Below are 26,500 nucleotides of genomic sequence, written 5' to 3'. Positions count from 1 at the left end.
TATCCGGCTTTCTCCTTGCATTGTTGACATAGCAGAGCCGGCCGTGCGTGGTTTTAGTGCATGTGAGCGTGCCCCAATGGTTTGCCGGATTGCTATCAACATGTTGAAAGCAAAGGATCAGAGCCCTTGAGATGCAATAGAATTGCTCATAGTATATTGTGTTTTAATCTAGATTTTAACTACGAGCATTAGCACCTTTTTCCACATAAAATGTTCTGAAATTATTTTTTATTTACACGTTTTTAACCATGTATAAAAACATTGACTGTATAAGAGTTTCTAACTTCTTCTTTGTACAGTAGCCCTTCATATTCTTCCCAGCAGAGGGCAGTAGATCAGTGTGGGGTTTCAACCAGAACAACAGAACAGTGTAAAGGATCTCGGAGGACCCATAAGAGTTCCTATTTTTTAGCCTGCTAATTTTTCTGTAAATTAATCAATAATCTATTTTCTGTGAAAAGTAAATAGGTTTCAAATCATGGGATATTAAAAAAAAAAGGTTTCTAGAGTTGATGATTCTCGCAATTGAATTCTATTTTTTAAATTATGCAATCGCTTACCTCCCCTCTTATTTACCGTCAGGCATTTGTGTGGACACTTCCCACCGACTGAGGACGACAACATGGCGGCCTCCTTGCGTCTGGGTCGTCAGGGGATTTTATTTGGCCTTAGATTATCTAGTACTCTTGACAGATGTTTATTGGCCACGCACCCATGTCAGGAGAATGTCAGACACTTCTTTCGGTCGCCGTGGATCCTCGGTGAGTGGTCATTGTGCTGTTGTCAGCTTCTCTGCTGGCAGCCGCTGACATTTGCTGTCATCGTTTTCTACCTCAATCAGTCGTTTAACACTAACGTTCATTTTGGTAACTGTGTTGTTGTTTTTCCCCACACTATAACTAATAACATTGTTTTTGAATGGGCAGACTGGCATGTCGCATTCCTGCCGGAGTAATGAGGGTTTTATTTGACCTCAGATTACGGGAAATGTATACGGGTCCATTAATGATGGGAAAATGTACATTGCAGGGAATACATAGGGACTCATTTTGGTCAAGTAAATGCGCATAACAGTGTTACAAACACTGTTATGTGCCGGGAGGGTCTCCATTTATGTCAACTGTCAGTCTGGTGGTCCAAAATGGTTTCATCCCACCGACGGTTACCCTCTCATGCAAGTGTGGGCTCAGTTCCTTTGTTGCAAAGTTAAATACAGTTTATTTAGTAAATATAAGAGCAATGACATAAACTCAAAGGTCCTTTTTAATTTGAGTCGTCTCGGTAAGAAATCACAGGTGCTACTAACAAAACTAACGATCAAGTGTCCCAGTAATAACAGTAAGCCAGAAGACCAGCACCATCAATCCACATCAGCTAAATAAACGTCAGCCATTATTACTTTTATTATTTACACGTGGTACATGATGTAGGTAGGGCTCCCCCTGTTAGTTTTATTGTGGTGAGGACAGCCCTAAATAGGTAAGTGTCAACAATCAGGTTTGGGGAGTAAATGTTTCAGCTCAGCACTTAATTATCAGTGTTCATACCTCCATGAATAATGTTGTATGTAACACCATTTAGCAGTTTATGACTTGTTAGGACAGGACCAGTGAGGAACAACTGACTGCGTGGCATGTAGCCAGTACTCATCACTAGTAATGGGCACAGGGAAAGAATTCTGGTCAGAAATAATTGGTTGTTGGAAGAAACTAGAGGAACGTCAGGGAGGTGTTGACAACAAAGCACTATGTGAATATTTAACTATATATATATATATATATATATATATATATATATATATATATATATATATATATATTTTAGAATGGTGTCGTTTATTTATGACTTTTGGACAGATGATATGCTGCCCATAATGTCAGTAGATTTTTTACTGCAGACAGTTTGACAGCAGGCAAAGTGCTGGTGTAACTAATTACATTAATGATGGCTCCATTCCAAACTGTGCCAGTAAGCAAGCTTGCACAGTCACAAGGCTGTCGAACTGGCAAACATGAATGGAATGCTGCCATCATTAGAATTATTAAGTGCACCTGTGCTGTTAAATGTCAAATGTCTGCTGGGAAAATGATCTGTCACTTGTGAAAGCAGTACACTTCTGTGACAATATATCACACACACACACACACACACACACACACACACACACACACACATAGGAGTGATTGATGCTAAGTATGAAACATGTGTGAATTTACATTGTTTTCTGCTGTTTCATACGAATTCATATTAATATCAATGAGAAAAGAGTCAGGCAGTTCGTTCTTTATACACACACTCACATAAATAAAATAAACTGGCAGGTACATATTTTTACAGTTACTGGTATTCTTACATTTCAGATTCTGAATGTAAATATTGAAGCTAATAACATATTATTACTATTGTAAAATACTAGCCTTCCTTATACACACACGCAAATCTTGTGACATCGTCAAATATCCAGCAGATGGCACCAGCACGAATGGATACATGAAGGGCAGCAAATCCGACATGGCCACAAAAATGCCTAATTTGAGAAAGATGACAAATATTTTTATTTCTTTAGTGGAATTTACGTTATTTGATTTTAAGTTGCTTGAATACATGTGTTATAGTCGGATACATATCCGACATTGTCTCTTCAACACATTCTCGCTCTATACATCATGAATGTCAGCGTTATGTGAGCAGTTCACTGAGCATAGACTTGTACACTCAACTAGAGGATGTTCCTTTTGAGTTGAGCAGCGTCTGAGCGATAGGCCTAACTGTTCTTTTATACCGCCGTGGACTAGCTGTAGTAAAGCAGTGATGCCTCAGGTATCCCGGAGAGCCGGGGTCCACCACAGCGCTGTGAGCCGCCAGTTGAACCCTGGCTTCTGAGTGACTGCAGCTGGTGACGGGGGGGGGGGGGGGGGTGGCTTTCATGGTCGCTCAAAGGCCTGCAAGAGTACGAGTGCCTCTGCAGCCTCTGGTGCAGTGTCAGCGAGGATCACAATTCCATAAGTGACCCGCCAGTGATCTTCTGGCACAGTGGCACCGTCTCTTCCTGTTTGTCCCATATTGAAAACACCGAGGCCTCAACCAAACATAACTACTTCTAGCCATATGTCGCTTGATTTATTTTGACATTCACATAACTACTTCTAGCCATATGTCGCTTGATTTATTTTGACATTCACATCGATTATGCTGGAAGGCGTGGCGGAAGGAAAGCTCAGAATATGATTTTTATGGAAATATTTCTGCTGTAGTTTTGCTGCCTGATGACCCCCGTCTGGTGTAAATTGCAATATTCTCTTTCTATCCTGTAGGTGTCAGCCCAGTCAAAGTGGAAATGCCTGCACTTTCACCCACCATGGAGGAGGGAAGCATCGTTAAATGGCTGAAGAAGGAAGGTAAAAGAAATGAAAGACGTCATTTCCCAGCTCTCATCACCACATGTTTCTGCTTGACTTTCTCTCAAAACAAAACCTGCTAAATCCACTGTTTAGCAGGTTCGTAGATTTAGCAGGTTAGTTTACATTTCTGTAATTTGCACAGTAACGCCCTCTGCATCTGTGCTCATGAGATTTTAAAAAAAGCTCAGTATGTATTTTCCCCACGATGATAGACCAACTGTAGCGCTAATAGTTTACTCAATGACATCACATTGCTCTGTAAGGCAGAGGACTGAGCACCGGAAGCACCTCAGGGCCTCTGGTGGCGAATTGGCTCAAGGAAACACGGCAGTCACTATTCATCGCTGCTTAGCAACTCAGCCACACTATCATTTATCAGGAGGCAGCATCCTGAATTCTGATTGGCTGCTCTGCTGTGTTGCCATGTGCTTCTGTGACTTGGGGTGAGACATGTGTGTGTAAGTGACAAAGGGACAGATATATTCTCAGTAACAAAAAAAAAAACGCACCCGGAAAGCTACTTTCCTGCTCCTTAAAACCCATTATGCAGCTCTGGCGTCACATTCACAACATTGTCGAAATCATGTAATTATTCAGCCACGAGATTAAAAATCTTTTAGAAAACACTACGCTATGTTTTTTTGTACTCCAACACAACAAACTGACAACACCACACAATCCCCTCTCCAGCTCCCTCTCACGTGTCCACCCTTGTATTCTGGCAACAAGTCACATGACGTAATAAAAAACCGACCGGATCAAGTGAAAGGTAAAGAGAAACCTTTTATTTCTCTGTGGGGTCCTAATGATAATGTTGTCCGACTTATAATGACAATCTGAGCGGAAAAAAAAAGCAATTTTAGTGGACTTCAATTGACTGTGCGTAGCTGCCAAATAAAACGACAATGCAGCCGCTTCTCACTCAACACTGGACCAATTTCAAAAATGCCACAAATACAAACATTTATAATAATAACAGCTCGCTGGAAGGGAAAAGCTGTTTTCCCACAAAGTTGCCCATTGTGAGTTTTCTTCAAAACAATTTCAGCATCTTATATTTGCAGGTAATGTATGAAGCCCTGGCCTGCATAGCTATGTATTCTTAATAATGTATTCATAAAGAGCAGAGGTGAACAGGCTTGAGGTCGCCTGTTTAATATTGAATGTTGCACATCACACCTAACCCCTGGGGTCATACGGTGTTAAAGCCTTAAACATAGCCAACAGACACTCGTTTTTTTTAAATTTGGGTGTTAATTCAAGGTTTTACAAGATCAGTTTTTATAGTACTGTCCTTGATTTTTCTATCCTCTACTACATGCCCATAAGTCAACCTCCTTGTAGTTTATTTTTCTGCCTGACCTTCCTCTCCTCTACCTCACCTCCTCCTCGCTTCTTAACACATGGACATGTGTCACAAAGACGATTCAATCACGCCTCTCCTCCGCCTCTTGACTCTCTACATGAAGAGTGACTGCAATGATTAAAGGCTCGACTACAATACAACCAAAACACGCCTCATCTTCAACCTTGACGTCTTGATTTCTAACGAGCATTTCCTGTGCGACTGCGCTGTTACAACTGACAACAGTAGTTTTTTCCCTTTTACTCTTCCTTTTTGTCCAAGGAGACAATAAGGTCCATTTGTCTGTGTATTATTCCATCGGAAGCCCCATTTGAGTTGTTTCACAAAACAGACGTTTGGACAAAATGGATCTATAAGCATGGAAGGATTGAACCAATGCCTCCTAATTGCCGTCCTCTTTCATTGTTAAGCAGATGCTAATATATTCCGTCTCTCTCATGGGGTGAACCAGAGGGAATCTCCTGGAATTCTAAGGATAGGCAAAGATCTTGCCTTCTTTCAGACACGCTGTGTTTCCGAATCTCATATTCTTTCCCATGAAACATTGATCAGGCCCTTCATTAGTCATGTCGGCCAAAGCCAGAGCAGATATTTTCTCGCATAACCTCTTTGTCCCGTCAATGGAATTCTTTCATTTTTAGGGCAACACATTTGTTCTCCATGTGCGCAGAAGCCCCAGTGAAAGAGTAGTTGTTTTGATCATGATTCATGCATTTGCAATCATAACTAAAATGAGTCGTTTGCACTTCAACTAAGGTCAGAAACGCTTTGACAACGACGAGATTGGTTAGGTGCTTGAAATGCCAAACACATGTTTTATTTGTTTGATATCGGAGTTCTTGGATGTGTTTTCTTTGCTTTTCCAGGTGAGGCAGTGGCAGCCGGTGATGCCCTCTGTGAGATTGAGACCGACAAGGCTGTTGTTACCATGGAGTCTAATGAAGATGGTGTCATGGCAAAGATATTGGTGAGTGAGCGAAAACACACGCAAACCTCTCTAGGAGATGATTAGATACAGGAATGCAGTTATACTTATCTACAAAAGTGATGGGCTGAGGGAATATTTAACTGCTGTGTATTTAAATGACGAGCGTTCTTCAGTTTTCTTTTATTCCACCTTCAAACTCTGTGAAGTCAACAGTTTTCAGTGGTTATGTCAATGTCTTTGAAATTAATTTATATTCACATGGACTACAATCCTGTTAACAGTCGTGTGAAGGGTTTCAGGGTTCCCTCATTGCCAATGCTAATTGGCTACGCTTGTTAAATCTGCACTTCCTATACAGTGACAGCAAAGCTTTGACAAGGCGTCTTTAGTGACAAATATTTCACTCCCCCCCCCCCCCCCCCCCCCCCCATTGTGCTGTTTGTCTGTGGAATTTTTGATGGACTGCCAAAGATGGAGAGATCAGTTTTCTTTCATCACAGTTTAAACAGGATTTAAGTTCTCTTTTTTTTTTTTTTAGCTTCCCTTTTTTAAAACACCCGTTATGACGGCTGTGTTCATTCCCTTGGAAGCACAAACACTTCCTCCATGTCACAGAGAGCGCCTTAACCGATAACGCAACATGTTCCCCTCGCCGTGTACATTTTGGACGAGCGGAGCACGGTCTAATTAGCTGATGTGTCCGTCTGTTTGTGAAACCTGCACAAAAAACTAATGCAGAGCCGGGTCTGCACCAGCAAATGCACATCACAAATACAAAATCCTCTATGTGCAACATAGAGATGGCTGAATTAAACAATTCATTATCGGAGGGATGAGTGTCAATTCTATAATGTGTTTGATTGTATCTCTTTGTTTCCCCCCCTGCTTTTCACTTCACTTGCTTCCATTGGTTCACATTCCCTTATACTCCGTCCTTGTTTTTTTGCCACTGTGGGGATGAGGTAGTTTCCATAGCAACCACCCAAGAATTGGGGGTAGGGGCTTTTTCGAGCTGAAGCTGGCAGAGAAAGATGGTCTGCATTAGATAAGCCCCCTAGCTATCTCTCTCCCCCTCCCTCTAAGAGAGAGAGAGTGTGTGTGTGTATAGTTAATAATAAAAACAGGAGCTAGTGGCAATATTTCAGAGATTTGTGCACTCTTAGAAGGCACGGGCAATGTGCATCCACTTTGTCTGGGTCAGAGAGTACTGGGTCTTAAAAGTCTCTAATTGGAGCTCGCCAAGCACCCAGCCGGGTTTCTAATTTAGAGGCTACAATAATTACCTGCCCGTGGCCAAATGCCCGGACATGCTGCAGTAGACGTGGGACTTCCAGCGCTCCACAGGGGTTATTTATGGGGGTCAAGTACTGCTATGGCCTTCTACCAATTTCCAACCGTGGCTCTTGGGGGTGAGAAAACAGGGGATATATTCTGCTTGTATCGGGGATGTGGATGTTGGGGGGGGGGGGGGGGGGGGGGGTAGGAGCACCAGCACCGAGAACACAGATTACTGTATCTCATCATACTCTTGCTGTGTTGCTCTACGCTGACCCAGAGGCTTCAATCTGAACATCAGCCCCGGGTACAATCAATCACAGTCCGTGGAAAAGTGACACACGTGTGTTTGCAGATTCATACTGAAGATGCCCTTAGCTTTTCTTTTGTTCAGATGTTTATACAGATGAATGCCACTGAGCTTTAGATGGAGAAAAGTGATCTAGAAATGTATTGATTGGTACATCGGAAGATAGTTGAGTGTGGATGAATTTGCGATTGATATAATGAGTTACAGGGCAGAAAGGACTGTTGGATACATTGATGAAGATATCCAACACATTCTGCAGGGCTAACCTTTCTGTTTCCCATTCATCATTTTCTTCCCCCGCCTCTCTTCATCTCCACACACTGTCATATGAGGGATACATTTAATCACCAACAGTAGCAGCTATAGTGTCCTCTAAATCAATTGGTATAAATCACTTTCTACTCTTGCAGCGTTCTTGGGTAAAAAAGAAAATGGATGAAAAGTCTTTGTCTGATCTAGAATTTCAAAATGAGAGTAAATAACAAGTAGACTGTTGGCACACATGCTAAATTCATTCACTTTACAGTTCATATTTTCCTTCAAGAGAGTCCGGCAGGGCATTGGGGGAAAGAGGTTGGGACTGAGGCGATGCATCGAGACAACAGAGTGGAGAACAATAGAACATATGGAATAGATAAACGGAGATGCCCTGTGATTAAAAAGCTCCTTGACAGTTCAAACCTGGAAGTTGTGGTTCTATTGTTGGAAAGCTAAACAAACATGAGTAAACTCATTCCTTCTGAGCATCATGAGTTGCAGCTTGAATTTTTGCGAGATTACATTGGACTAGCAGACTGGCATTGCTACAATGAAGGGTGTCGCTGTAATCCTCTTTGTGCGATATCTGTCACACTCTATTGATCAGAGGCAGACTTTGTCTCACTGCCTAAACAAGATCTCTATCTCTCCTTTTCTGTTTATATGCATTTTTTGGGCTAAATACATCTTCCTTTTGACAAATAAACGTACTCAAACACTATGCAATCAGGGTTTGATCTGTAGCCCTATTTGTATTGCTGTACACTGTTTGACCACGATCCTAATGCCCTCTGTAACAACCGACTAACAGACCTGGAATAATCACTCTTTCTGGCATCTACATCACGGGCTTTACAGCTACATCAGCCAACATTCTTAATTGAAATTAAAATGAATGTTTATACTTGTCCAGGCCAAGCTTATTGTAACTAAGCTGTTTATACGCTCAGGGGGCTTGTATGGCTCGCTGTATGATAACAGTTTTGCGATAAGTAGGTTAAACCTCATAAATGGTGCAGTCTGACTTTGTTATATCATTAGCTTAGCTGATGGGCTCTGGAGAGGTCCCTTAAGAGCCCTATTTGAGATCCGTTAGACTTTTCACAGTGAGAATGTTGTCATAGGCTGAGTCTAGCCCCTTGACTGTTCTTCATAGTATAGGGCCCACGTTTGTTAAGCATGAGAGGAAGGATGGCTGTGAGGACAGGGACCGAGCGGGTATAGACCAGAGAGACGCAGCTTTAAACATGACATAAGTTAACTGAAGCACTAACGGAAGAGAACTGAGTAGCACAAACCGACGCTCTTAACTGAGACAAAGGGGAAACGTATAGAGTGATTGATCAGGCAATTCAGACACGCGGGGATCGACTGAGACATAACCGTCTAAACAAACTACCGTAAACACAAAGATTGTCTGCATATATCTGCACCCAATAACTAAGCAAAGATAATGAAACAATAATATCAAAAACACTGTTTGCTCAAAGAAATAGTAATGAAAATCTAACTAGAAAACACTGCCCTTCCCCAGGATGCAGGAGGAGCGTTCCAGTGTGTCATGCAGCTGGGAAATTGCTAATAAAACTGTATGTTGTATGTCAGTTATTTATCAGTTTGTATGTGCGTGTTGTAAGTGTTGTGCTAAACTAAGTAAATGAAACGGAGGAAACGAGTTGCCATCGTTTCCTGTGGTTCAGTGGTATGGCTGCTGGTGTGGCCACAGATACAACATGAAGATCAGATATCACACGTTACCCAGGGGTCAAGGGTTACCCATCCTTCTACAAAATACATGTACATATTATTTTTGTTGGGTTAGGGTTATTGTACAGAATGCACAATGTACTTCTTTTGCAAATGTTTTACAATGTGACATGATCATAATCCGACTATACTTAATATTAACATAATATTAAACACCAAAGTGTTATGCCTTTTGCTCTCTGTGATCTCCGAAACTGTTTGAGAGGAGTTTCATGCTAAACATTGTGCATTTAATTTCATTCTAATCTGACCTGCTCACCGCAGAAGCTCTTTGAGCATAAAGTAAAACTAGCTGTGCAACACACAGCATCATAATCCTTCCCACAGGTTTCAGGGTGTGTTATAACCATTTGATGGCAGTGTTGAGCCCCACAGCACTACAGTGTACTAAGCATTTACTAATGCAACTTGTGTGTGTGTGTGTGTGTGTGTGTGTGTGTGTGTGTGTGTGTGTGTGTGTGTGTGTGTGTGTGTGTGTGTGTGTGTGTAAAGTGATGTGACTCATAATGAAACTACTGACGCAGCTTGTGACTAAAATGTGGCTTATGCTGCATGTTGTCGTTGGTTTCAAAACTTCCACTTTTGTGAGAAATGCAATTGCCTTATATAGGCACAGAAAACCGGTCCCAAGAAGTGCAAAAACTGTTATTGCTCTACTACACATTCTGTCAGTAAAGGTAACTGTAAAGCTGTTTGGTTTTCAACCTGATATGCCTTAAAAAAAATGCCTTACAAATTGCATTTCCCTGCTTTCAGATAGGTATACGTCCAATAAGACCGTCTTGATTTAGACTGATGTAGAGTAGGGTAGGATAAATATTTGACAACATTTCCCTCGGGGTCAACCACCCCAAATAAATTCTGGGAGGGTGGAGCTAAAGATAATGTCCGCTGCAAAACAACATTAAATTCTCAAGCTGACAGGTAGTGTATAGTGCGCCATTGCATTAGGCTGTTGGGTTGTTGGTACGTTCTCCCCTTCTGTTACACACCGATGTATTGATGGCTGTCGTAACAACATATCACAGTGTTGCTTGTGTCATGATACCACGGCTAGTGTGGGAAGTATATTGCTTCTCCAGCATCTCTACCAAGTGGAAAAATCCCTCTGGGCCTGAGGAGAGGGATCTCTGTGGAAATTTACAGGAGGCGGTATTTCCCTGAGAGGCCTTACAGCAGGTCTGTGTTAATCACACATCAGACCTGTTGTGGTTTGTACTTCATCTTAAAGTAGTCTTATGTTATGGCCGTTTGTTAGATAACACATGAATTGCGTTTCACAAAGGCGTCTACGTATCTGGACACTTTAACAATTTGTTCTAGTACAAAGGTCACTTTCTCAAAAGTCATGGTCGCAAATCAGCCCTGCGTAAGTATTGACGCTTTCTACAGGTTTATTATGGCTTATTTAGAACAAACAGCTTGAAATGTTCTTTCGGCCGTCAACTGCTTCTTAATAGACTAAACATCTGCTGAGACTGATGTTACAGAAAGTTCACACAAAACCATTTGGGGACACGGCCTCGAAAGCTTACATGAGGCTTTGTAAACGCATAACATTCACTAATTATTAAATGCACAATAATTAGTCATTTAGATTTTTCCCCAACAGCGTTCCACTTTACTGCAAAGTCCAAAGGGGCAAGAAAGTATGATTCTCAGATGCCTTTCAAAATGTAGTATTATTATGTAATAAATGAACTAGGTTAACTCTTAGTACCCAAAGACATCAGTGCTTTGCATTGCAGTGAGAACGTCCTGCCTCAACCTGCAGGTTTACACTGAACTAAAGTAGACCAGAATAAGCATCTCTTTCTACCAGTGAGCGCAGGTGTTCATACATTCTGCTGTTCTTTCCAATCAAGTGGATCTGATTATTAGAGTGCTGCTTGTGGTTGTGCATTCCTGCTACAGAGAGAGCATGTTGATAACTTGATTAACTAATTGTACTTCAATTTGCACCAATTTATTGTGAAATCACACCTTATTTTTTGCAGGCGATTGTGTTTTTGCTGATCAGTGGTGGAGTTTGTGTATTACAGCAGCAGGGTCTATTTTGTGGTGTTCCTCCGTTCTTTCTTCTCCCTTCTCTCATGATATCGAGCTACACCTTCAAGAGGCAGCTCACTAAGTGGATACCTTTTTTGAAGAGAGATGAAGTGTAGCAGCCCAACCCTGTCTATTGTGCCCGGCCTTTCATTTAAACTGATCAATATTGACGGAGGAACAACACCTTGCACAGCTTGGTAAGAGTAGCATGAGGCTTGCAGTGGATTACTCTGCAACAAGACAGTGAATCAATAGTTGACAGCATGAAAACACATCCATTGCACTCCAAGAACCTGTTCCACCACAGCTGGGTTTTGTATGATTCCCGAAGTTAACGGGAGAAAATGGAAGAATAGAAATTGATGCGAATGAGGAGGCAGTGGGATTTTTCAAGAGGTCCCCTAATAATGGCTGACGAAATGTTTACCTTTTCAATGACCACTGGTAAACTGATTAACTTCATACAATATCTGAGACCTTCCCCATTATTCTAGTAAACTCTGTACTTATGAAGTGACTGAAGCAGTGTTGCTAATGTCCCCCCCCCGCCCTGACTGTATAAGTATGTCTCTCACACTCTTTATAGATAGAGGAGGGAAGTCGCAATGTGCGCCTGGGCACTCTTATTGCCCTCATGGTGGAGGAAGGGCAGGACTGGAAGCAAGTTGACATCCCCCCTCCGGAAGCTGCAGCTCCACCTGCTGCAGATGCAGCCGCCGCCCCAGATGCGCCCCCTGCTGCTTCCTCTCCAGCTTCCTCTCCAGCCCCTCCCCCAAAACCAGCCACGTCAGGACCGTAAGTGTCGCCACAGGCTGTTTGTCACAGAGTTGTACGATACAAATACATAGATAGCAAGGATAAAGATACATGCAGGATTAACAAAAACGTATCCTTTCTTTTGTTCAGTAAACCAGCCATGCTAACTTCACGTCTTACCCGAGTTACCGCCATCTAACACGCTGAATAAGATGTTCTTTTTCTGTTCATATGTTTACACTATAAATACTCTTGTGGAAAGCAAAAGAGCTGCCCCCGAACAAACAGGCCCTATTTCTTATGCAAACATTTTATACTGAGCACGGCCACATTTTCAGATTTGCACCTTGGCTGCATCAGCTTGACGGGTGAAAGATGAAAGGGGGATGTGTTGTGCAGCAAGCATGATTATCAGCCGATAGATACAGGAATGGGCTCTTATTAGACAGTCGAGTCAGCTAGATGGCATCTGAAATAAGCAAGAGGTCCTTTTAAAGTGTGTTCTGAGCGGTCAGTGATATCCTAAAGCTAGACTGAAACAATTCAAATAACCTATTTGCTGGACCAGGATTTTTTATTTTTTTTTATCTACTCTTTTCTTTAAGACTTAAGAACTAAAGATAGAAAGCAAAAGTACAAAGTTCAAAACTATATCGTAAATACGCTCTCTTCCTCGTCCAGGTTACGTCTGAGTCCAGCAGCGAGACATATCCTGGACACCCATGGTATAGACCCAAAATTGGCCACACCAACTGGACCAAGAGGACTCGTCACCAAGGAGTGAGTATGGAGGAATGGGTTTTGCTTTATTTGCTTGCACGGGAAGTGATTTGTCAGCAGTAGGGGGATCGTTTAGCAGTGTAATAGGTCTGAGGGCACAGATTGGAAGGGTCCCCTTGTGGCCAACGTAGCACCGACGTATCTCTGAGGAAAAAGAGATGTCGGTCAGAGCAAGGCAGGTTATAGCAACAGTGTAGGCAGTGTGAATGACAATGAAAACGTGGGATAGACTAGATAAGTGAAAAAAAACACATGTGACTAAGGGGGGGGTCAAGATTTCAGCTACTTTAATCCTGTTATGTGGCGAATCCACACCAGAGAAAGCTGTGAACACACACACACACACACACACACACACACGCAGCTCTCATGGTTACCTGCTGTCAATAGGGACCTGATTGAATACCCTCGTTACCCACACAACACCCTGCTGGGGAATCTCATTAAGCAACGTCGGTCGCCATAGTAACTCAGTCTCCAGGACCCACTGGTGACCATAGAAACGCAGACCATATGTCTTCAGGGAGTAAAAGATACACGAAGCTTCATAAACCAAACACGGTGAAGGACAACGCAGAGAGAGTCAGCAGAGCCTTTTCTCCTAATGCAGACATCTTTAGAAATATAGCAAGAAACATGATATTTTAAACTGTTTTATCTATAAATCTAAAACTATACATACCAATCAGAAGTGTCTTTACCACTAAGGAAGCGTGTTATACGCTCTTATTCAAGCACATTTAGAATATTCTTTTCTTAAATAGCAAAAAGGGAACACTGCTCGTTGTTTTGGCATGAAGCTGTCATCAGTTGTCCAGGTTGATGAACACATGTTCTGCGTGTCAACATGATTTCTAGGTTTTGAAGTTTAAATTGTTTCGTTAGTAATGCAGTTTTAATAATATCCCGGTTATTTGATTTAGCATGCTGGCTCAGTTGTTCGAAATAGTTTGCTGGCAGAGAGAAGTATACAAAGCTTCACTTTTAAGGCATTGCCTAGTTTGGAAATGAAAAGTGTATTATTTCATCTGGCTTTTTCTTCTAAAATGTTCCCTAAGATCTAAACATAGAAGCTCAGTAAATGATCAGTAATCGGTGCTCCGGTGTGATTTGTGTTTTTCACAAAGCTCTGCAGAAATCAGAGTGAGCTGTGTCATTCTCTCAGACGGCTGCTTGCTCGATAATGCCATTAGATTAGAAATGTATCGGCCAGTTTGTCTTCAAAACATCAGGTAAGACAGTGACGGCTACGGTCAAGCGAGACCTTGTCCAATGGCCACGAATGGCTGGCATGAAAGGGTGTTTTTAGGAAGTGATTTCCTTTTAGACAATGTCTTTTGGATATTTACATATGTTCCAATTTGATGTCCCAGAATAGCTGAACCTAAAGACTAGCTTCTATGTTGTGGGACTGAACAGTCCTGTTCTTGTTGGAAATCAAATCTCCTTGGTGAGAATAGTTTCACATAGGCTTAGCTCCTTCAAGAGAGGGCAGAATAGACCCCATTTCCCTCCTTTGTCCTTTGGCAGATCAGATAAGACTGAAACCAGGGAACGGTACCCCTCTGCTCTAGTGAGGCCCCTCTATAGTGGGCATGAATAGCAAGAGGTCACGCAACCCAGGGATGAGATCATAGCATGTTACATAATCCACAGCAAGGTTTAAATACAGATTGGGGTTCAGAGAAACACATTGCTATTACCACCTTTTCTCCCCTTATCTTTCATCATTGTCATGAATTGAGGTTTCAGTGATTTCTAATTCACCGTAGGTCACATCACTACAGAATGACTATGACTGTACCCTGTGTGAATGCAGGCAAATCGCTGCCATTTATGTAGAAAATGTGTAAAAAAAAAAAACTCCTGATTTCACGTATTAAGCATGAAGTATTTCATTAGTTAAAGCAAGATACACATTTTGAAACGTCAACAAGGAAGCCCGTTAACTTTAAGCCGCCAGCCTCTTGTAGCCATGCAACAAGCAGCTGTTTTGGATGTTTGTGTCAGTTTAAAAATAACCAAGTCTAGCATAAATGTAGATATTCAGTAATAACATGTCAAATTGATGGCTTCTTTCTTTGCAACATATGCAGATCAAATATCTCTCTTTATTTCACTATGCGCTTCCTGCGTAAGAGTGTAATACTTTAAATGGCCACACAATGGCCCAAAAGCATCAGTTGTGTTTGTCCTTGACCAACACGGGTTTTCATTAACAAAGACGTGTTGTCTTGATCGCTGACTCTGACATGCATAGCGCCAGAGCTGCGCTTTAGCTGAAGTTAGAACGTAATCTGAACACACAAGAAAACCTACATAGAGTATGTTACAGGTAAAACACAATGTAAGAGTGTTAGCCTGTTGCTGTTTAAAAGAGGTATGGCTTTCTAGTGGCGTGTCAGAGTCAGCCATTTGTCATATTGTGTTGCTATATTTTGTAATGTCTTGCTGCCAACTTCCTCAAGTGATTTGATTCGCTAATCAAATGTGTTGCAGATGTTCTTACTGTGTATGTTTGCTGTTTCTCCAGTGCTTTTACAAAAATTTAAATCTTCTCTTAATGTTATTTAAAAAAAAAATAATAAAGCATAGTCCTCTTTACCCTGGAGTCCATTTCAGCCATAATGGGTTGTTTAAATTAAACCACACACCAGTCCAGTGGAGCAGATCCCATGACTACACCACCCTTTCCCCCCATCTTAGCCTGTCCTAGGGGGCAGTAGAAGACAAAGTTGATTCATGTGTGTTGGTGCTTTTGTGTGTGTTTGTGTGTGTGTGTGTGTGTGTGTGTGCGCTGCCTCGTTGCCTTTTTAATATTCTACTTGCACTCGCAGTCTCTCAGAGGCTCTTTTGCCTTGGCTGTCAGTCGGGGTGTAAATGGTCGGTGTGAAAGGTGTAAATGGTCGGTGTGAAAGGTACATGCCAACCAGCTACACACACGGTATCTATAGCGTCATAGCGTCCACTATAGGCTCCTGTTGATTTGACTTCTTCTCATTAAAGCATATGGTGGCATATCGGCATATTTTTAAACTTGTAATGTTGGACAATCTCCTTTGTATCAGATGTTTTTGTTCATTTGCTCTTTTTACAAGCATTCAAAGTTGAAGTTGCATATAAGCTCTATGCTAGGCTTTTAGTTGTTTATGTAGGGGGCTGTAATCATTAATGCAGTCAATGCTCTCACGTTAGCTGGGGGATTTCCAAGTTGCTTCAGGTCCCTCCACAAACAAATACTCCTATCAGTGAAAGAGAGGGAGGAGTTAGTGTGCTCGAGGAAATAAAGAGATGCAGCTCACAGGGGGACGTAGCTGTGGGGCCCAGACTGTTCCCGGCTACATGTTGAGGTCAGAGGCAGCTGGTCCAGACAAAAGACTGGATGTGTGTGGGAAGGAGGACCCCAGTGTACTGAACTGGAACCAGACAGCTTCAAGCTTGCGCACCTGATACCTGCCCCTCCCACCTCTTTCGCTGCTAAGACCAAAATGAATGGGTGAAAAAAAAAATCCAGGGCAGATCTTTCAGTACATTTTGATTCCCTCCTCTTTTTTTTTTTTTTTTTTTTATCTTTTCTCTTTCCCTGTCTATCAAATCAAATTGTCACTTCCTCTACTACATTTATTAAACGGCTGTAAATGGGCATATTAGAAATACGCTGTATGTGGAACATGTTGCAGTAGAAGAGTAAAGTGTTCACTATTATATCTAACTGACCAATGTGATATAATTGAATTAATTCCAATTCCATTTCTTTTTCTTCTTTTTTTTTTTTCATAAGTTTAAGGTAAAAGTAATAATTTAAGACAGCTTCGGGATAATCTTTAAGTGGGGAATTCACCCTCATCTGAGATGTAAAATGTGTCTTTTAATGCAGCACAAGACGTCTGTACCAAAGAATGAGTTAGTCTGTGCTATGTTATCGTCGTCCCTCGGGAAAAAAATATGTGTTTTTTTGAAAAAGTAGGGTTGTCCACGGCTCATCATGCCAGTGTCGAGGATAATGAAGGTTTTGAATAACCGTGTCCTTTGCTGCACCTGACACCCGATCCTGCCTAGCCTTATCCTGATGGGGTTTGTTTGTGACTAGCAAATAATTCTCATGACGCCCGTCCACTGGAGAATAACCGAAAGTTACTTCTCTCTACAAGCCTGACACAAAAACAAACCAGATAAAACTAGCGTGCTACTTATGAGCTTGGTGAGTGGGAGCATATGGGTTAATAATGTATTATTAACCCATATGCATAGTGTTTTTTCTTTTTTCATACAATTGCTGTTTCATTTAAAAAGGTCAATGCGAAGTAGAAAAATAAATGACAGCACTTTTCATGCAGTAAGAAATGTGTCTGATTTAGTTTTCCACAGTAGAAATGAAGCCGTCAATAATACATCGCAGAAAGGAAGAAAACAGGATGACAAGGAAAAGTTTGCCAAAGGCTTGAAATAGCATAGCTCATCTGTTTAACAGGGGCATGCTGGGTGGGAATCAGTGCACTTCAACAAAGATGGACCCAAATAAGATTGACACAAAAGCATTATTGCAGTGCGCAAAATAATTTGGAAAATGCTGGGAAGGATTTGTTATTATATGCGTGTAACATTTTTCTGCGCCAATGTGTTCCAATAAGTTTAGCGTTGAAGTTGTCAGTCTATGTTGACTGCCATAGTGGTTTAGGTGTATTAACATCATGTTAACCCTTCATTTCAACCCTCACCAGTTCTCAGCACAAAATTATTGTATACATTTCATTGTATAAAAATATTCAAATGACTGTGTAAAGCGACGCCTGCATACATGTCTTTTTACTTCAACAGAGATGCATTGAATCTCTTGAAGACATCTCCTGTCCCCAAAGCGACCCCAGCCATGGCTGCCCCGGCTGCCCCGAGTCCTGTCCCAGCCCTGGCAGCGACCCGTCTGCCCGCAGGCAGCAGACCCAACATACCACCTCTCTCCATACCAGGGAAGCCAGGAGCACCGGTGAGCACTCCCCACAATATCTCTCTCTCTCACTGTCACTCTCACCCACCACTAACCAGTCATTAAATTGTTGGAACAAGCTTGTTAATTCAATCTTCACATTGTTAATCCCATTCATCCTTTTGAGTGATTGATGGCAGCTGAAGATATGTCTGACAATCACTCTTGTCCCCTTTCATTCCCTATTGTCTCTCTCAAAATGCCCTTATCACCCTGTTCAATTATTCCCTCCGCTTGTCCTCTTCAGGGCACTTTCACAGAGATCCCAGCCTCAAATATTCGCCGTGTGATTGCTCAAAGACTGACGCAATCGAAGACCACCATCCCCCATGCGTATGCCTCTGTTGACTGTGACATGGCTGCCGTCATGCACCTCCGCAAAGACTTGGCCAAAGGTATAATCGCACAACTATGAGGGGGGGTTTGTACACGTTAGCAATGTTCTGTACATGCACGTGGTCGTGTCGTGCCCCTTCAGTGAATGTCTGACGGGAGTATTTGGGAGGAAACGTTTCCATGAAGATTGTGGATTTCAGGGTTTTCACATGACTGCACACTTGACAAAGAGGACAGTCTTTTGTATTCAAAGAATCTCTGGTGCATGTCGTCTCAGGTGGGTCATGCACCTCTGGTTCATACCAATATCTCCTCCACCCCACCCCCCCCCACTAAGAATAACCCGGTATGGTGTGGGAGGGTGAGAGTTCACCACAGCTAGTCATACACATAGCTCTAATCTATAATTTCTTACATTTGACTCACAGAGTGGCTGCCTCTGTTAGCTTGACATCGCCCACACCAGTTTCATGATGCAAGAGATATCAGCAACAACTTCAGAGACAGAATTTGGGAAGAAAGGAAGCTGTTTTCATTTATATAGCTGTGCCTTTGTGCTTAAAGGAGTAAAAGTCCTCTTCCAGAATAATCATTTCTCTTGGATTCAAAGTGTTTCCAGTTGATTCTTTAGTGTGTTTGGTGCATCCTGTGTTATATAATGGCGGCATTCAAGATGAAGAAGAAAAGCATTAAAAGACTGTAAAATATGTGTGAAATGTAAGGTGGTGGAAAAGAGCTTGGTCCATCCATAGAGTGTGAACAGGGTAGGCAATGTATGGATGAGTTGAGAGCTTGAGTGTTTGGAGAATAAACACAATACTAGCAGGAACTAGTAGTATATTCACCATGTTTTGGCAAGCTACTTCCTCAGCCTCAAAGACTTCCCTAGCAACTCACTCAGCTAACCGCAGCTTCTTGTGCAACATCCATCAGGACGTGCGTGATTAACGTGAAGGGAAGTTTACACCGCAACCAGAGAAAGGAAACATTGTGCATGTGTCTCAACGGTGACTCTTCAGCATTTTGCTACATTCAGCAAAGAGCATATGTGTCCACAATTGCTGCTTTTCATGGACTCCTAAAATGTATTCTATGCTTACTTTGGGGCATTTTCTGTGTTGTCTGTCACTTTCCTGTTTTTTAAACATTTAGTTCAACACACTATCACGCAATTTGCTTTATTTAGCTTAACTCTGCCTAGCTGTCAAACAAACAGCAAATCTCCCCGGGTCCTGTCTCTGTGATGGAGGAAACGGGTCGGCCATTCCAGAGCTATTAGCTAGGTTGTGTGTGTACTTAGGGATTCTCTCCGCGGTTGTTTTTGCCGACTCTCATTGTTCGGGAGCAGAGCGATTTCACGGCTTGCTCGTTAATCATCCCGCTCACGGCATTCATAACCGTCTGGTCCTGCACTAATGGACACTAGTACAAGTTGGCAGCGATGCCAGGCCAAGCCCGCCTGGCCCTGCTGGTGTCCCACACGGAGAGGGCGGGAAGAGCAAATGCCAGTGACCGAGTCATATAGAGTGATTGTTTCTGATCGGCAGGAGTGAAGGTCAAGATACAGGAGGTGTTTCTTCCCCCTGAGAAAATGTGTAGTAACACTCTTTTACCATATGCAAGAGAACAGTGTCACAATTTGCAGGTCCTGTACAAAATACATGACGTTATGTCCATTTGTTGCTTGAATCAGGCTCACAAACTGTTTCTTCTTTGTCTTTTCAGAACAGATCAAAGTGTCGGTTAATGATTTCGTTATCAAAGCAGCTGCTGTTACACTTAAAGTAAGTATTGTTAACCTGTTTATCTTTATGTATTCATCTCCTCACAATGTGTATATTCATGCCCACAAGTATCTGGTCTTTTATGTCTTTTTGGCGCTTAACACAGCATGGACACACACGATGGTCTAAAGTTCGTGCTTCAATTGATGTCCAAGGCGACATCATTTGGTCCCTAAATGTATATTATTTCTGTAGCACGGTTGTTGTCCTCGTTGGCCGTTTGGTGTGTTTTGTGTCACAGTAAATGTGAGGAGTGTGAAACACAATTGTGTACATTTTCCAGGTAATGTTTTTATAAAATGCCGAAGCACCACATGGCTCTCTCATGGTCTGGACTCTATGTCAAAATACCTCTTTGGATTGGCATCGGCACTAAACTTAGACACGCGGCTCACTTGCATAACAGTGTAACATCAGACAGTTGCCCAAAGCAACTGCACTTTCCCCCCCAGAGTTGACCTTAGTACACCAGGAAGGGGCACCTGAGGCCAATCCTTTATTTATTTTCATAAACTGGTGTGCACTGGGATGTGTTTCTGTGTTCATACCACAATAATTCAACATATATATTTTGTTATTGAGGCTCCACCGCAGCAGATTATTTAAGATCAAGATTATTCTGACATAATATTATTATTATTCAGATTTGCTGGCCTGATAGGAAGTCTATACATTCACCGCCAAATTGATTAATGATGTTCTTGGATTTACTATAATACAGTGTTTTGTTTTTTTACTGTCATCATAATTGATTCATATATTATGCATGCTACCAGTCATATTGTAGAAAATTACACATTTGGTATTGTGTCAGGACTGATCTCCTGTTATTGTACCATGAACTGTATAGGAGCACACGAGCACAGTGTAACGACAGCAGGAAGGCCTTTTGTTTCTATTTGTCACTGTTATTACCTGTGCTGACCTCTGACTATCTATCTTAGGAGATGCCAGAAGTGAACGTGACCTGGTCTGGCGACGGACCCCGTGCACTTGATTCAGTCCACATTTCAATCGCAGTGGCGACCGACAAAGGTCTCATTACCCCCATCATCAGGGATGCAGCAGACAAAGGAGTCCAGGAGATCTCAGCTAATGCTAAGGTGAAGAATACATTATACACCGTTGTGTTATCATATGTTGTGAGGTACCCTGGTGTGAGAGTTACCTAAGAGTTACCAAAGCTCTCTCTTGCAAGAGTTTTCTTTCCTCATACTTCCTGTTCAAGCGGTAGATTATAAATTCAAGCTGCGGGGACATTCAGGGTATCACTTCACGTGAATACATGGAGTTTTGCTGTTGATTTGTCCGTGGAAAGAGTTGTGCTCACCTTCTGGCTAGAACTTTATTGCATACATAGTTATCTTTATATTTATATATATATATATATATATACAGTATATCAGATCATGGAGAGTTAAAATCTTAGATCAGCTGGAATGATCCGTAGATAACTGATTAGATTTGTGATAGTTTGATATTTGGCTTGTTGGGCTGCAGGTCTCAGCTGTCACTGGACACAGATGGAGTACAAAGCAACAATGGTCAGCTCTTCCTCCTGCTCACAGTCAGCAGCTGGGGACAGGCATTTATTCACAAATGCATAAATGTGCTCCCAAAATCTGATAATCATGTACAGACTCGCACTCGTTGAATCGTCTCGCTCTCTTCCTCATTAAAGACACAGACACAGATAAAATAGATGAATTTCTCAAGGTGAGGGTAATAAACATGATGTCTCTGGCCAGCAGAGACCAGGTGTAATATTCCTAAATGTTCAGGGCCCCTTATTTATGTCTGGTACGTCTCAGTGAAGATATGATGTCTGATTCAACAGCTGTTGGCAACAAAACATGGCAGACAGGATTGTTTCCATAAAACAGTGTTGTCAAACTGAAAACTGCTTCTCTACCGGACACATTAACAGCAGTTGCAGCAGCAGAAGTAGTATCAGTATGTTAGTATTTGTAGTAATGACACTACCAATGAGCCATGATTGCGGTTCTTTAACTGACAATGTTTATTCTCCAACGAATAAAGAAATAATGTTTAATATTGAAAATAATGAAAGTATGTTGCTGAAAACATTCTCTATACATTTTTTCGAGTGAGTCTTGGTGTAATTTTTGATTCCAGAATAGTATCTGGTTTGCATCAAGTTTTTAGCATTTGAAAGAGCAGTGACATTAGTTTGTCCCAATGATGAGTCCCAGAGGAAGAGATAGCGTGCTCCATTTTTGCTAAGTATGTTGTTGTCTTTATTAAACAATTTGGATGACTTCAAGTCAAATAATGTCTTTTAGCGATCAAATCTGGGAGAACGTTACATCGCTGGTGCAAACACACACACACACTAGAGCTGCCATAAAGCAGGGGCAGTAACACGGCGGACATTTCCGTCCACTTAAGCCTTCAAAATGAGCTTTGCCACCCGCTGCTATGCAGTTTAGTTATGCTGCTGCCTTGAGTTAATTCTACATTTGCCGGTCCTTATTGCTCTCAAATTAAAATCCACATGTGGTTTGAATGAAACATGGAGAGGTCGCTGCTGGCTATTGATGTGATGGAGTGGAACATCAGCCTGTTTCTGCACTAAGAGCTCTTATCTCAAATGTGCCCACCATATGCCACTGTGTCTTGCGATCCCTGTGAGTCATTGTCTACTCTCTGTGTTGGTTGTGTCCCCGCATTAACCTTTAAATACATTTCCATTTGATTAAAGTGCATGTTGAATAAAGACATAGTGGCCGTCCAGCAGTCTCAACAGAGAGAGAGAGAGAGCTTTGGAAAAAGAGAAGTTCAACGATAGCTCTTCAACGGTAGCCTGGTTATTCCTGCGAGGTCTTTATTATACGGTGGTCTGTATTCTAAACGGATTCAAAAGCTCGTACTTGATCGGTGGTAAAATTGTGTATGTTTAGAGAATCACAGGTCTGCTTCCTAGTGAAAGTGAAGCCAGTGGATGACATGCATGTACACATTCCTACACCAGAGACAACACCGGCAACATACTTTGTTCTTCATTGACGGATACGCTGTGTTTTGTCACTCTCCTTCCAGGCTGCTCGTAGCTGTACCTACGAAAAAGGAATGCACTGTAATTCATGTATAACCAAGTTGTATGTAATCCACATAATCGTGAGCCAGGACAGATGAGGTAGAATAAAGAGCGTCAAAGGGAGGAGGTCGGGGTTGACGGGTTGGTCTAAAAAGGCCGCTTTTTTGTGTCCCGTGTGAAACCCAGAAATCAACGTTGACTTATTTGTCACATAGCTATCGCCACGTCTGTTGTCATTTCAACCCAAACCACAATCTTTTTTTTTTTCCTCAACATAAGTGTTACACAAGTGTTTTTGTTGCCTACACTTAGCAGGGGCTTGCACAGGTGCACTGATCTCTTAAGATGAGGATACGTTGCTTCATTCATGCTCTGATAGAACAGAACCGGTCTGCAGCGATGTGTTTGGTTTCCTCGTCAGATCGTCTCATCTTCCCGTCTGGGTATTGTCATTTCCCTTTCTTCATTTTAGCAATGCACAGTCTGATAGTTTCCATCGATCTCAGTGCTAGCTACTGGACGTTTAATCATTTTCTTTAATGTGATATTTCAAAACTGAGCCCTGTGGCCTTTCACCAAAAGATCTTTATGCTACAAAGCTGTGACTGAACGGCTTGCAACACTTTAAGAGAATTGCTCTGGATAAGAAGTTTGTCTGTAGTGGCTAGTTTACTAGTTCATATAGACGAGGCTCGGTCCACTCTCAGTACAACACAACATGGCATTCATTTGTGTTTATTGGTGTCTAGCTTTACTCTGAGAATATTTGCATTTGGTCTTCATAACGTTTAACTACGATAGTGGCATGGCTCAGGAGATGGCATCGTCTGATGGTCTGTTGCTCGGTTGGCTCACCACTTTGATCCGGAACAATTATCTGATCGATTGCCGTGAAATACTGTACAGATATTCATGGTCTCCAGAGGATGGATTCTAATGAGTTTGGTGCTCCCCTGACTTCACCTGCAGTTCAACGTTTTCACTTATCTTATGAAATATCTCAACATGTACTTGATGGGCAGGCACAAAATGGCATCTAGAGGATAAACCCCTCTCACGTCGGTGATCCCCTGGTTTGTCCTCTAGCATCGAACCAATACTGTGTGTGTCTTTATTGACGTGGACAAATCCGGAGCCCTGGTGATATCTAATGATTTGGACACAAGCTTTGTCTTCTATGTCACACAGCGTGTGTGCTTTTCTTTATCACCGTGTGTAATGTTTCAACAGGCGCTGGCCCAGAGGGCTCGAGATGGGAAGCTTCTACCAGAGGAGTACCAGGGAGGCTCATTCAGGTAAACCTAAGACACGCATCATCTCTTGGGTAAAGAAGAGGAATATGAAAAGTCCTAACACCATAAAACTTATTATTTCCCAGTCTTTCCACTTCAATTTTTAGTACAACTCTGTCATTGTTTCTCAATTCAATAAGCAGACTTTTTATATGTAGGAACAGAGGCCCTTTTATCACTAATACTTAATTCTATCTCACAATTTCCGTTGTAGCTCAGCATTAAAAGATATAGCCTTCATAAATGTCCCCTATTATGACTTGGATCTTGTTTCACAGATAGTCAATATATTATGCATATTCTACATTTCATGCGGGCCTGAACTGAATGTGGTCTTGGGCGACAAGTACCATCAGTTACTATTCCATCAATTGGAGGGAATTGAAAGGGAGGTTTTTTTTTTTTTTTTTTTACTCATTAGACTTAATGGTGTCATTTAGACCTAAATGGGGTTTCTGTGTCAGGCAGGAGCGATGAATTCCTATGGAGATGCAGCCCTCTTTGTCCTCCTGAGGATATATGTGTGCATCCTTCCTCTATTCCTTCTTCCAGCCCCATGAGCTACAATTCTCATTAAGGCAAACAGCAAACTGCCCTCGGGTCAGTCTTGCTCACCATACACAACATTTAGGGACAGACTTGGCGGCCCGGTGCTGATGTTCACAGCCAATTATATTTATTTACTTAATGCACCCTTTCATTTTTCATTCATTCATAAAGATAATATTCTTTTTTTTGCATCAAGAAGCTGGTTTTAGAGCGACCGTTATGGCCACTTAGTTGATTTTTATGCATTTCCTCCCCGTGCTAAGCTTGACTAACGATGTAATACGTGTACCGTCTCTTCTTTCGTCCCATCCATTCCTCCCTCCCGTCTCCTTTTCCCTCATTGGCAGTATATCTAACCTGGGGATGTTCGGTATCAGTGGCTTCAGCGCCGTAATCAACCCTCCTCAGGCTTGTATCCTGGCCATCGGGACCTCCAGGTCCGAGCTGCGACTGTGCGAGGATGACCAGACCCTGTGCACCCAGCAGCTGATGACAGTCACACTGTCCAGTGACGGCCGACTAGTGGACGACGAATTAGCCTCGCGGTTTCTAGATAAATTCCGCAGCAACCTAGAACAACCGCGACGCATGGCCCTTGCCTGAAAAACAAAGTGAGATAGCTGTATGAAAGGGACTGGACGGACAAAGCAAGAAAACACCTGCATGACGAAGCCTGTCTCGTGCTTTAACAAGCACAGAGCTCTTAAAAAGTGGATTCCTGTTCGTGCTTTGATTAAGGCTTACAAAAGTAGGCTTGTGCATAGTATAAACTTGTTTTTGTGGCTTGCTTCTGACGGATAATCAGCAGGCTTTGTGATGGAGCAGTTAAACTGGGCTTCTGCTAGAGAGTAAGAGGACTGTAGCAGTGGTGCCAAATACAAGACGATGTATAGCGGGGTGCATCCCACATAATGTAATAGAGGTGGTTGTTCTATCACACCAGTGTAGTGTATATAAATGAAGTGATTATTCCACTTTAAGTTCTATTTTTCCCTCCCAGAGTATCTAGTCTGTGTCACTATTAATACATGTGCAAGTGGTGCTATGAAAAAAAGGTATTTATCACTGAACATCAGGGGCAGTGCAGTCTCCACTAAGGGTAAAGCCCGTAAACCATTTCCTGTTACAACTTAATCACCTGTTCATGTTCATACATTTTAACTTATTTAAACACATCCTTGAAAAGGAATCCCATAAGTCCATGTGTATACAAAATGAATGAAATCATTTCGTTTTTGGTTTCTGTAGATGCCAATAAAGTACATTTTTCAACCTTGAAATGTCAGTGAGCCTCATTAAAACATGTTTCTCCCCACCCTCATGCACACAGCTACCAGGGAAGCGCGTGTGCGTGTGTGTGCGTGTGTGTGCGTGTGTGTGCGTGTGTGTGCGTGTGTGTGTGTGTGTGTGTGTGTGTGTGTGATTAGAATCTAAAGAGATTACACAATTATTTCATCGAAGCCAATTAGGATAATTTGCTGGGTTTAGTATACAGGTCAGTCTCTGCTGGCAGATGTTTATCTTTGCTGTAAGCGTGGGCAGAACAGCTGTTTACATATGTAACAGCACCAGTTGGGCAGAGCTTATCCTAGATGTGTGTGTAATCA

At 42.1% G+C, this 26,500-nt stretch overlaps 1 protein-coding gene across 2 annotated transcripts; it reads left to right on the top strand.

Moving 5' to 3' along the window:
* Positions 1–599: 599 nt before the first annotated feature.
* On the top strand, positions 600–26,173 carry pdhx (pyruvate dehydrogenase complex component X). Of its 2 annotated transcripts, XR_012953361.1 has the most exons (12): positions 600–761; positions 3,315–3,398; positions 5,634–5,734; positions 11,941–12,149; positions 12,792–12,890; positions 17,709–17,874; positions 18,122–18,269; positions 19,936–19,994; positions 20,939–21,097; positions 24,283–24,347; positions 24,809–24,944; positions 25,241–25,380. XR_012953361.1 is itself a non-coding variant. In XM_076088856.1 (11 exons), exons 1-11 carry the CDS (start codon positions 623–625, stop codon positions 25,494–25,496), a joined length of 1,485 nt encoding a protein of 494 aa, XP_075944971.1. In that variant the 5' UTR covers positions 600–622; the 3' UTR covers positions 25,497–26,173. The 2 variants fall into 2 exon arrangements, 1 of the variants encoding a protein (XP_075944971.1); XM_076088856.1 differs by lacking the exon at positions 24,809–24,944 and having other exon boundaries at positions 25,241–26,173.
* The last annotated feature ends 327 nt before the right edge of the window (positions 26,174–26,500 follow it).

Source organism: Anarhichas minor, unplaced genomic scaffold, assembly GCF_050575085.1.
Source record: "Anarhichas minor isolate MPS153535 unplaced genomic scaffold, ASM5057508v1 ptg000011l, whole genome shotgun sequence".
Taxonomy (NCBI): Eukaryota; Metazoa; Chordata; class Actinopteri; order Perciformes; family Anarhichadidae; genus Anarhichas; species Anarhichas minor.
This window is presented reverse-complemented; position numbering and strand designations above follow the sequence as displayed.

What these genes read in the sequence shown, in the direction of transcription:
- pdhx (XM_076088856.1), top strand. Translation starts at nt 623, where the DNA reads ATGGCGGCCTCCTTGCGTCTGGGTCGTCAGGGGATTTTATTTGGCCTT. An exon ending in TCGGTCGCCGTGGATCCTCG is followed by an intron (nt 762 to 3,314) that starts GTGAGTGGTCAT and finishes TCTATCCTGTAG; the next exon opens with GTGTCAGCCCAGTCAAAGTG. An exon ending in AAACCAGCCACGTCAGGACC is followed by an intron (nt 12,150 to 12,791) that starts GTAAGTGTCGCC and finishes TTCCTCGTCCAG; the next exon opens with GTTACGTCTGAGTCCAGCAG.